We start from the raw sequence: 13,029 nt of genomic DNA, 5'->3' as shown, positions 1-13,029 counted from the left end.
AAGCCGCATTTCTGCCAAACATTCAATACAAAAAAAAAGTGAAAGACTCACTCGTCATTACAATTCGTAGTGGTTCATAACTCAAATTTTATTTATTTCGCGTTAGTCGTTGGTTATAATTTTATGTTGAAAAGTGCCTTAAACTAAGTGGAATTTTGTGTTAAAAGACTGTGAAATAGATGAATTCAGCCGTTACACAAATGGGAATGTTTTAACGAAGTGAGTTTTGTGTTGTTTGTGTCACGCTTTTTTGTCGATTTTTTTTTTGTTTAGGAATTTTGTGGTGCATCTCGACCAAACATTTTCCGAATTTCCATTTTAAATTCACTCGTTCCGAATTTATGTGATCTGTTCTTGGTTTTACTTGAAAATTGTATTAATTTTCATTATTTAGACAATGAATATTCGTGTTAGCACGGCACCGTGTTAAAAATTGATGGGAATTACTGTTAAGGACAACAATAACAAAACAAGATTTCTAGACGTGAAAACTATTCAAACGATCCGATTTACGGAATGTTATTGATAAAAAATGTGTACGTCTCCTGTTGTTGCACGTTGTTACAATAATGTTACACCTATACAGCAAAAGGGTTTCTTACCTTGCACCCAGATTTTTTCTTGTCGGGATAATGCGAAAAATTTTGTACCTGCATGTTATGCATGTAAACCTGTTAGACGATGCTCACAAAGTTTTTAAGGACGTGATGATTAAATGCAAGCAATAATTTTGATGTGTCGATAGTATGTACCTCTTTAGACCTATTGATCTTTCGATCATGTTACACCTTATTATATTGTTAGGCCTTGAACACCATGAACTCTTCATCAGTCGGATTACATTCCTGGGTGAAACAATGTGGTCATTACTCTGCTTGAACTCTAAGTTAGCAGATTGTTGAGACTTCGTAGTTGAAGAAGCATACGCAGCACAACCTTTATTTAAAATCAAATCAACTTTTGATCTGACCAGGTAGACAGACGTTTTTTAGAACACAATCCTACTACATTAGGAAATCATTGACATGTGTGCATGTTCTCCACTTGCTGTCAATTTTCTATGTTCCGTAGTTTACGTGAAATCAGCCAATGTTATTGCTAAGTAGCGGTAGATACTTTATGGAAATGGTGGGCGGCGTCTCAGAACGGTTTTCTTTAAAAAAAAAAAAAAATCTCGAGAGTCTAGACTCACTAGACAACATAGGTTTTGTACACAAATGGTGGCCTAGCAAGTTGGTTAAGTCTCGATGCCCTGAAAACGAAACACGCATCCATAGTTACCTGCCGCAACATAATTTTTATTTTTTTTTGTGAAGCGGTTGCAGTGAAACCTCTGACGGCTTTGGGACTAACGGACATGTGTTTCGTACTCAGGGCACCTAGACGTATCCAACGGACTCAAATTGTTGCCTAACCGTTACGCACTTTATTTCTCAATAGTTGTAACCTCTTGAGAGCTTTCCATGAGTCAGTATTCAGTATTAGTAAACCATCGTTAGGTGTAAGCACATCGCTTCCACGCTTTTATCCTAAGAGCACACGGTTAGCAAAAACTGAACCTAACTCAGGACTCAGGAACATTTGACTACATCGTTCACTGCTACATCTTGTAAATTAAAGTCACAAAGTTTCGGAGAGTTACAGCACGATTTCGAATTAGTTTACTTACTCGGCAAAGCTCTACATTTCAAATGCCTGTTTTGAAGAGTGGATCGACATTTTTGTGACTCGACTGAAGAATAGAATGTTCAATTTGTCCCAGGGCCTAATATTCTGTTAATTTGTAAAACGTGTAATGTCTCAATTACAACAATGAGTGATGATTTCACTCATGGTCCTTCTGATGATAATTCAAAAATTACCTCGCTCATGGTAACCTTTTACAAGCAAAAATATCACTGAATATGTTACTTCTTTTGTTTAGTGCTTACACATCGTTTGACAGACCTGTCCTTACTGAATCTTGTACTTCATTCATTTGATCTTTTGACTTTTTACAATATAAGAGAACTAAATCTAGAGCTCATCATTGTTGTCATCGTTGTCGATAACAGATGCCTACAGTCGTAACCGTCTGAGTAACCTGCTGTACTCTATTTTCGTACAACACTGCGCCATTTACTTAACGATATGATACTTATGCAATTAGTTGGTTTCAAATGAAGACGAGAACCATTATCTGGGTAATTTAGCTTATCACAAAACAAAACAAACTTTGAATGCAAATGCCGTGCAAGTAAAGCCGGTTACAGAAGTTTATCATCGGTTGGCCTGGACGAATAAGTCACTCATTTAAATGTCTCATTTACGATGTCATGTTCAATTGTAGCATTTTAACGATCCAACATTTAATGTTCCACTTCAAATTAACTCCGAAATATTAGACGCAGCCCATTAATCTACTGATCTCGTTCGTTCACTCAACAAATTTTATTTCATCCAAATAAAGCTAATGCAACCAAATTTTCTCCTAGTTTAGCTACAAACAATAATTATCCAATTAGGAAAATGATACAAAAAAGTCGGTGTATTAATTTCTCAACATTCCAACGCAATTTACAACCAAAACAAGCACATAATGTGCACGTCTCATGTGCAAGTAACATTTTCGTTTAGTTAAACTCAATATTAACAACCGAAAATGGTGAAAAAAAACATTCGAAAAACCTTATAACACTTATAGCATCCATCCATTAGCAGAAATAATAGTTGCACAGCTGTCGTTCCCTCTTGAACTCTGTGTGTGCCACAATATGAGTTTTATGTTACCAGCAATAAAAAATTCTTGTGCGTCTCTGATGCTCGCTGGTAATTGAAATCGAACATATGATATCACATTAGATATTATATGATGATGTTAAGCACCCGACAGGTGTACATACAATTCGTTTTGTATAGCCTCCCTCGTCGTTGTTTCTTCAGTGATCATAAACTCTATACATACTGAGTACACATACTTGAACCATACTCATCATTTAAATTTCTTTTTTTCAGAGATGCGTATTACAATCAGATGAAAAATAATTTTTTTTTCTTGCTCGAATCGAGTCTATACGCAATAACAGTGTTAAGTGCGATTGTCCCATATCACATTCGATAAACATATAATAACCCGAACCGTAGAAGAGCAAAGTGAACATCAAAATTATGTGCTAAAATGAGTGAAGAGAAGAGTAAATCGTCAATAGCGAATAGTACGCCGAAAGTACACATGATGCCCGTTGCATCAACGAAGGAAGCCCATTTGAAGGGTCATGTCGGTCCATCAGCACTGCGGCAACTGTTACCGATTGTATCGTGTTTGCTGTCGTTTGCCAGTGTTTTGACGGTGTTAATTATCTACATGGATACGACAGGTGAGTTTTTGGCAATTTATTTTTGGTTAATTCGTAGAGCAGCGGGTGCAAATTTGTTTTTTATACAATTTGGAGGTCAGTAGAGGAAGAGAAACACACTTTTTCATGTCTTGGGTATAAATTTCGGAATTTTTCTCGTAATTTAGGCCGTATTTTTTAGGTGAAAATAGCTACTTTCGCCCTCTTAAGAATTAAAAAAAAACTTCGCCAACTTCGCATGAACAAAGTTCGTATTCAACCCTTGCCTTCGACTCGAATTGCAACACTGCATACTCGCCAAACAATCATACTTTCCCCTTGTTTTGTAATAGTGTTTTACATGACTAGGGATAAAAAGATGAAAAAGAGTTTTCGTGGGAATTTGTTTGATCCGAGGCGACGCCCAGGTCAATAATAGTTATTTACGTATCGATTGAGTAGGCCGAAAGAGTTACGTATTAAGTTTTGTATGCTTGCTAAGAAGACCGAAAGTAAAGAAATGTCAATTCAAGTGGCGAAAGCGATAGCTTTCGCCCCGCGAATTGACAGCTTTACTTTCGGTCCTCTTAGCAAGCATACAAACACTCTAACATTTTTATCCCAAGTTATGTAATGGATTTTACATGCTGAGGGCGTCGAAAGTAGTGCTTGAAACATGAAAAGTACGGTTTTCGACGCATGTAGCATGTAAATAACTATTTCACTTTCGATGAATTTTGAATAGATTTCGACCGAAAATAATTTCGTTTTCGACTTTTACTAAATCGTTCAGATCTGTTCATGATATTTTAAATGACCGAGACTTTAATTTGTTTAGCCGATGAAACAGAGCCAATTACCCACTTTGATCTCAATTAATTTCAATTGTTTCACTAGTTTTCAACGGGAAATTACAAAGTTCAATATTTATGCACAGCTCTTTTTGGCCTCTGCTAATAGTAACGGAACACAAAAACTTTTCTGCGTTTCCTTTTCCATCCAATAGTAATGTCAATTGTGGTATGGATTGCAAGTTAAAATTTACTCTTGATGGATCTTAATTAGAAGTAATTTTGATGATTTCATGTTGGAATACGTACTGCTAATATGTAATGCTTATCGTCAATGAAAGATGAATTTGTCCCAAATAGTAGACGCAATTCGCGATAACGATTTCTGTTTTCTGTGATTTTTTTGTTGAACTCAAACTATCCTTAAAAATTGAAGAGCTGAGGAGGCTCTACTAGAGTTTTCTTAGAATGATTGAATGTGTTTTGGCCCCAGTTTTAGAGCCTATTTTTGATTAAATTTGTTTTGTTTTTTAAATTCTCGAATGGTTTCTCTAATGTTTCAATGGTTATGTAGCCTTTCCTCACAACAAGGGAAGAATGTAGTTGTTGCTTGTAGATTCTTAAGAGAAACAAAATTTTCGGTTGGGAAATACTTTCTTAAAAATGGGCTTTCCCTTCTCCCCTAAATGAGCGTGCATACTTTGTGAATGAACCTCCACACCCCTTTGAGCAACTGCATCAAAAGCACTTCGTTTTTAGAAACTTCGGATGTTGGGATTACTTCTAGGAGCGTTGATTCTACTAGTGCTTTTATGCTCTAGAACTACTGTTCTGAGCACTCTAACACTTCCTACATACTATCATTGTGCCATGAATCAAATCACTGTTGATAGGGACCTTTTTGGTCCTAGCATGTGTGCTGGAAGTGACAGTCATCTAGATTCTAATACGAAAAACAAATCTTTAAGTTGGTTATAAGGATCGAACTTGAATGATCTATTTGGTTTGTCATCAGTTTCAGAAACTTTACGTGCCACGATGCATATAGCTCATACACATCTGTGATAAAATGATAGGCCTGAAACAAAGTACTGTCATCGAAGAAAAAATAGCTCGTATCACGTAGGGATTGCTAGGATATGACGTTTTGTAGTTTATCTTTACATTTATTGACACTTGACAATGTACTTCAGACCGAACAATCTATGGACTTGGAACTTAGATGTCAACGACATTAAGGCATTATTCACGATTATTAGCACGAAGCTTACCTTTATGGATACGAAATTGTTCAGACTCTAAATGCAACACTCCATACATGGCATAAGTAGTTGTGGGCGTAGATTTTGTTTATAAAATCAATCAAGTTCATCGACTATTGGCCATAATACATTTTGTCATTGTTGCGAAAAGGTTGATGTTCTTTAAATCCTCATTTGTGCGACATCATTTAGTCGTTGTTGTAACAGCTTATTATTTATATAGGCGAGGCATATATAGGATTAATGCGCACTTATTCACATCATATCCCTAACAAAAGAGTCTCTTTTGTTCGACATATATGAGTAGGAAAAGGGAATCATTTAGAGCAGACACAAGACGTATATGGTGGATGACAAATGTGGATAATTGTCAGGCGGTAAAATTAATTACAATTACATGGATTCGCGTACTGTATACATACAACTTTTGACGAAATCAATTTGTATCACACTGTGGAATTAAAGTTTATTTTAAAATGGGAAACATTATAAATATGAATCGTGTCTCTTTATGACTGACGGGTTTATGTTGCTTTGTTTAACGGTCGATTAATTTTAAATAAATTGTCCGGAGGTTGGTTGATTAGTGTTCAATATGAGCTTCGTAGTTCGAATATGAGTAAAAAGGCATAAAGAGAAGCAAGATAGAGATTGTCTTAACCAGTAACACTACAATTCGCCTGAAATAAGAACTGCAAAATAAATAAAACTTCGAAAGTAGGAATATAAGTAAGAACATGCAACGAACGCATGGCCTGAGCTGTAAGTTTAGAAAGTTTACCATTTTCGGGACAAATTGAATGGAATGTCATCCGTGAAAAACATTTCAACCAAACTTGACCTTGAATAAAGGCCGTCCAATGATTTGGGATGTAACTTTCGCAGACGCGAGACGGCTTTGATCTATTTACGAAAAAGACGATTGAATTAATAGCGTATCAAAAGAAGTAACAGACTTCACAGTTACCTTACTGAAACGTTTATTTGTTATAATAAATGCATATAAAGTATTGAAGCTGTCACTGTTTGAGTAATACAACCTCTAGCTCTCTGGTGATTGATTCATTTTATTGAGAGCCAGTTTTCACAATTTACGATTGTACAATTCAAGCCTTATGCCTTAATCGGGCCTGTTGTGCTGCAGAGTTTGAAATTGGCATGAAAAAGGAAAAGTTTCAATTGATGCTACTGTGGACGTAGACAAGGCGGTCACCAGCCATGTTTGAAACCTATACCCAATTGTTACATTACCCGATACGAAAAACGTTCTACGACTTATGTTATCTAGCAAGGGATAGAACGACGGAGTAAGTCGTGGCAGTAACACATCGTAGAAAATCCAATTTGGTGTAAAAATGAAGGTATTGGAGCCAATTGAAGCAAAGAATTGAAAAATAAAATTTTCATTAACGGTTGGGGCGTGCCTGCCAAGTCGAATTTTCGAGTTTCCAACTTGTCAGACACGCCCGACCCGCCAACGAAAATTTTTATTTTTCGATTTTATTATTCATGCTTTGTGTTTCTATTGGATTCCATTGGACAAGTGGAATATTTCATTGGAATACAAAAGAAGCTTAAGCTCTCGAAAGCTCTTTAAAAGTAAAGACTCAAATGCAATACGATGTTATAGCCTAACGGGGCAGTTTTGTCCTTCAAAATTTACGGTGCGTGACCACAACTTGTGCAGTTACGACTTTACTTCACCTTACTTATAGATCTAAATTGTCACTGCTCTCAGACAAGACATCAAAGAAAAATGAATGATAAAGCTCTGTGAGTGAGAGAAACGAAACAGGGACTCGTAATAGAAGTACCCTAGTTGGGCCCACAATTAACATAGTCATTTTTACAGTATTTCGATGTTGGTTGCAGTCTTCTAACTAAAGCTTTTTGCTAACATCATAATGAAGTTATACCAATACCAAACGCCCAATGGGACGATTGTTACAACTAGACAGCAATTCTCTTAACTCAGCTTAACACAATTTTTTCGATTCATAATCAGTTTATGCATCGACCATTCCATTCCATTTTTTTTTACAATTTCCGTTTTGCGTCCAACAAACAAACAAAAATCGATTCGTTTATGAAATAAAGAAAATAATCAAACTTAACTAACGAAAATGGTTCTTTATGTGAATGAAACTATAAATAGAATGTTATGTGGGTGTACCTATCACCCGGGTACAATAAACTTGGCTAATTGAATTGAATATTTTGTTGTTGTTTACAATGAGCATTTTTGTTCCTATTCCAGAGATTCGGCACCAACAGTTCCGGCTGAATATGTCCCGTGATTACGAACTGTACGGCGTGCCGCAGGATGATCCAACATTGTTGAAATTCGTACGCGAAATTCATATGAGAAAGTATCCGATGACATTCCTAAAAAATCTACCTCCAAAAACGATGAACCTTACCGATCGTCATGAATTGGCTCCCCAAATAGCTGAGCTAATTGGAAAGTACGCGATAACACGCAAAGGCGGCTTTTTCGTCCAATCGATGCCCTGGACAAGCGGAAATATGATGACATCACCGTGGTTGACCGAAACATTGAATTGGGGCGGATTGATTGTCGAACCGGATCCGAAGCAGTATTTTGAATTGCGCAAAGAGAATGCACATCGGAATGATGTACAAGTGGTGCATGCCTGTTTGTCGTCAACGGGTTTTCCGAAAGAGGTGAGTTTGTTTACCATAACTAGCTGCAACGACCGGAGAAATAAAGTTTTTGTTCATTTGATTCTTGTGCGAATTAGGTAACCATTCATCACGAAGACGAAACCCATGATGTCAAGATCAATAGTTTGATTGATGAAGATTCGGGATTTCATCCTCGAGTGAAATGCTTCCCGCTGTACACTCTTATGCTGGCTGTAAATCATACGAAAATTGATCTGCTCAGTTTGGGTTGCCAAGGTCAAGAATTACAGGTGAGTTAAGCTATCATTAGAATTATGCTTAATCGATCACTGTCAACATGGAAGGCAAAAGACCTTTGGTGGCAACAACACCTTTTGTTCTTTGGTGCATACAAAAGTTTACCAATGAAAGAAAAATAGGTGTCCGACTACCGGTACATGTCCGGAGACTGGTTCGCCCACCCTATGAGAACAATCTACCCAAGCACATTGGTACTTTATGCATGGAATTCAAATGCATTTCCTTTTGTTATGTTTTACACTTCTGGTCTGGGTAATTGTTTACATTTACGCCCATGTACAGTACATACACACAGGTGCTGTTTCTCAATTCACGCCTGTCTGTGAAAAGTACTCCCACAAAATGAAAAATGAATGTAAACAACGGAAGAATGCAGAGTGCTGCATTGTTGTTTCTTTTACGTTCCGCGGTGTTTTTTTATTCTAAAATTGTACTCTAGAAGTGGGCTGCCACAATGATTCTAAAAATATCTTTTCAAATTGCAAGTGCTACAATTTGGACGTTTATATTTCAATTTTTACGAATTTTCGGTGACTTTAGTCAGTTTTTCACGATATTACGAGTCTTCTGAGCGTGAATTTTGCCTCCACAGCGAAGTAGTGGATATACCAAGGTCAATTATTTTGCTTGGAAATGTTTGTAGAACTTGAGAATGCTCTTCCTTCCAGAGCTCCGTTTGTTATCAGAGGCACTGGTTAAAACTGATTACCTGATGGTGTGTTTTTCCAACAAACTTTCTTCGTTAGACAACAACTCCCAACAACTTTGTATTGTCATTCAAACAGTGGAATATTGCTCTCTTGGAATATTTGAAATTTTTGCGTGAAGGGTGAGGGGACTTAAAATCCGCCTTTTTTACTGTTCGCACTATTTGAACGCCCGCTAAATGCGAGTGAGACATCTTTATTTTTAAAGTCGAGTAGAGCGAGAAGAGTAGAAATATGATTCCAGGAACGGCACGTTTCAAGCTACTGGATCAGCCTTTTGGAAGCGGTGAGCTTACCGCATATAATAATCAATTCTGCTACTTCATTTGTTCAAATTATCACGTAGCATCTGATGGAAAATCTTTTACTTCATTCGTTTCAACATATATTTTGCCATATAAGACGACATTAAGAGGAGGTCATCGTTTAATTATGTCGTTGCTATAGATGACAAATGATCAGACGTTTCTAAATTACTTAAAAACAAGAGAAGCATACAATTACAGATTCTAAATGCTGTGTTTACAATGTTGAGTTTGCCTACGAGCTCTTGCTGTCTACTAAAATAAGTAGTAAATAAGTCGCCATACGAATCGCGTCAAAATCTACACTCTACCAGCCCTGCGAGCACTGTTTTAAAGTAGAGTCTGAAGACAGTGTTCCTCATTAAAATGTGCCTTTTTCTATGGACCAACTCTTCGAAGTATTTCTTGTTTACGTTAGGAGTAACTCATCAGTTTTTAGCCCCGTACGAAGTACTGGGGGCTTATAAGATTAATATGCCGTTTGTAACACGTCGAATTGGAAGCAGACAGTAAGGGCAAAGCATTTGGTTATGTTCATAGATGACGAACCGCAATAAAAAAAATGTCCGTCCGTCCGTCCGTCCGTGACCCCTCTAGCTTGAGCAAATCACAACCTTTTTTCAAAATTCTTTTTTTCCCGATTGGTATCGACAAAAGTAAGGTCAAGTTCGAAAATGGGCATGGTAGGGTCGGCCCTTCCAGAGCTAGGGCCCTATAGGTGTTTTTCAGTCTTTCGACGATATCTACCGAAATACGCACGCAATAGCTGCTTTGATATATCAAATGAAAGGTATTGACGAGTAGAACAAAGTTGCTGAACACTGTTTTTGTGTAGGATGCAACGCGAGCTTGTTGGGAGGGCTCAAAGGTCGTTACTCGGCCCTAAGTGTTTTTTCCACATAAATCGAGTAAATCTCATCCGATTTTGCTAGATTTTGTTCCATTTGAGAGATAATTGAATGCCGAATAGAATGATGGCAAAAAAAGTTTCAAATTTGGGTCCTTGGACTAAGGCCGCTACTCGGCCCTAAGGGTTTTTTGCACATAAATCAAGTAAATCTCATCCGATTTTGCTAGATTTTGTTTCATTTGAGAAATAATTGAATACCGAAAATAACGTGTCAAAAAAAGTTTCAAATTTGGGCCCTTGGACTAAGGCCGCTAGTCGGCCCTAAGTGTTTTTTGCACATAAATCGAGTAAATCTCATCCGATTTTGCTAGTTTTTGTTTTATTTGAGAGGTAATTGAATACCCAATGGAAAGTTAGCAAAAAATTTTGGGTTTCTGAAATAATATCGTAAATTGTTGGTTTTATTTGAAAGGTACTTCGTACGGGCTTTCGTAATTGCGCTATGCGCAATTTTAAAAATGAACACTTTCAGTAAATTTGACCATGCCCAACTTGACTTGCATTTTGGTAACAGACGCATTAGAGGGTTGTAGACGTATTAGGGTTCCGGGCGTATTACGGCTACGGACGTATTATAGTTACGGACGAAATAGGATTACGGGTCGCACGGGGCTAAGTCGTAGCAAACGCTCCGACTGTTCTGATGCCTTGTTTTTCCTACAATTTCAAACGTCTTTTCCTTCCAAAATAGTTATAATGATCGATACGCAACTTTTTAAATTTTCTGAAACCAAAAAAATTGTCTAATTTTCTCTCCTAAATGCAGATCCTGGAAACGATTCCCTTCGAACGTGTCACCATCAACCTAATAACCATTCATCTAGAAGACTATTACAAATATGAAACCAGTGCCGATCAGTATGTGCAAAATGTTACCACATATTTACAAACAAAATCGTATAAATTAGTCAAACAGTTGAGCCACAATTATATATTCCAGTTGAATGGATGTGATAAAAGTAAGTGTCGGAACAAACCATAAGAAATATTTATCTAAAGAAAAACCACACACACTGACACCACCACCAGATATGAGAAGAAAAAAAAATTAAATCCAAGACAAGAGAGTTTTACTGTGACATTACAAAACGAAAGAAACATTGGGAAATGAATGAAATTTGCATTTAAGTTATATCTCACAAAAAAACAGAACTGACGAAGCACATGATTTTGTAAATCGATTGTGGTATTTAAAACTAAAATTATTTTTTGTTGGTTGTAATTTAACCAAAATGACCAAATCCAGGTCTGAATATTCGTAAACGAACACGGGAAAAAATTTATTTAATTTTTTTTTTCTTTGATGAATTTGTTTCAATGATCTCGTAATTGCTAATTCCAATAAGAAAATCGAACAAAACTGAAAGAAAAATAATAATCGAAAAAAAACACATAGTCTGATGGCGCTGGTTCAACTAAAAACAACAGACACGATGAACAAACTGATGATTGGGGTATATAATAGAAGATGAGTGAGCTCGTTGTGCATTTAGAATATTTCTTTTCGTTTTTTTGTTATTTCAATATTGCAATTGAATCGCTCCAATTTTCCTTTATTTATTTATTATTTCCTTGCCTATTTGCACGTTGCATTTTGATATGCAATCACCATTGTACAACTCAAATTTGATTATATTTCTGAGGGTAAAAAATTGGGAAAGAAAAATTTGAAAAATTGAAAAGAATCTCGCGTCCTTAGTGAACATCAAACTATGTGAAAAAGAAAAATGAAACAGAAAATCTCTCACAAAATCAAAAAAAAATAATCAAAAACACTCAAACGGAATACTTTTAAAACTGAGCTCTTAATTTCATTCATTTTTTTATGGAATTTATTATTTTTTAATTGATTTAAGAAATGAATTTTAAGTGAAAGATCCACACTATATGGGAACCGAAACAACATTATTCAACAATCACAAACACAAATTGTATTATTAAATTTTTTTCGTTTATTTAGATAGATTCTTATTCCTAGTTTGTATTTTGTTTGATGTAAAATTTATTTAGCATGTAACGGCTAAGGCGTTGTTTAATTTAGGTTACCTTTTTAATGTAAACAAAAAAAAATCGTTAGAATAAAAAGGGAAATGGAGATTTTTCCCCATTCATTTCGAAGAAAGAAGAAGAAAGTGTACAAGAAGAATAGAAGGAACATTTAGATGAAACGAATTCGTCCGTTAAAATTTTTAGGAATTTTCAAAAATCGTAAAAATTAGGAATAAATTCTCGAAAATTCCTAATATTCTCCAAAATTCCTGAGTCTTACAATTTTTAGGAATTTTTAAAAATTTTACGAAATTTGTATGAATTTAAAAATTGTTCAAAGTCTCAAAATTCTTAAATTGTTGAATTTAGTTCCCAAAATAAGATAAGCCATGTTAGTTAATCGTTAACCTTTTAGTACGGCAAGCGTATCGCCATATGATCATAGTGCATCTGAGATTTTGGTTTAAAGTGTACAGTCAGAGTCAGTGAAATTCCAGCATGAATTTGCTTCACCTGTTTTTCAACTGATCCACACAACCAAAACTGTTTATACGATTGAAGCTGCTAGATGCACACGCGTGGTATTGGTAAAACCATACAAAGACGTAAAACCAATTTTAATTATTTTTTTTGGATCAGCTGAATAACTGACGTTTTGTGATAAGGGAACACTACCACATCGCTTGTTTTAAGTAGTGCAGTTTTCTGCATTATGAATGTTGTAATTATAACATGGTATATCATCCCCTGACCATAAGCCATCGTTTATAAATGATCCAATGGCACATTCATTTCAATTCCATCT

The 13,029-nt window shown here is 35.9% G+C and overlaps 1 protein-coding gene across 1 annotated transcript; it reads left to right on the top strand.

The window, feature by feature from the left end:
- The first annotated feature begins 4 nt into the window (after positions 1-4).
- LOC119070741 (protein Star) lies at positions 5-11,615 on the top strand. The gene is made up of 5 exons (XM_037175205.1): positions 5-219; positions 2,995-3,356; positions 7,625-8,052; positions 8,130-8,303; positions 11,002-11,615. Exons 2-5 carry the CDS (start codon positions 3,158-3,160, stop codon positions 11,215-11,217), a joined length of 1,017 nt encoding a protein of 338 aa, XP_037031100.1. The 5' UTR covers positions 5-219; positions 2,995-3,157; the 3' UTR covers positions 11,218-11,615.
- Positions 11,616-13,029: the final 1,414 nt, after the last annotated feature.

This window comes from Bradysia coprophila (assembly GCF_014529535.1).
Source record: "Bradysia coprophila strain Holo2 chromosome IV unlocalized genomic scaffold, BU_Bcop_v1 contig_106, whole genome shotgun sequence".
Classification (NCBI taxonomy): domain Eukaryota; kingdom Metazoa; phylum Arthropoda; class Insecta; order Diptera; family Sciaridae; genus Bradysia; species Bradysia coprophila.
The sequence above is the reverse complement of the archived record's forward strand: the minus strand, read 5'-3'. Positions and strand labels throughout refer to the sequence as shown.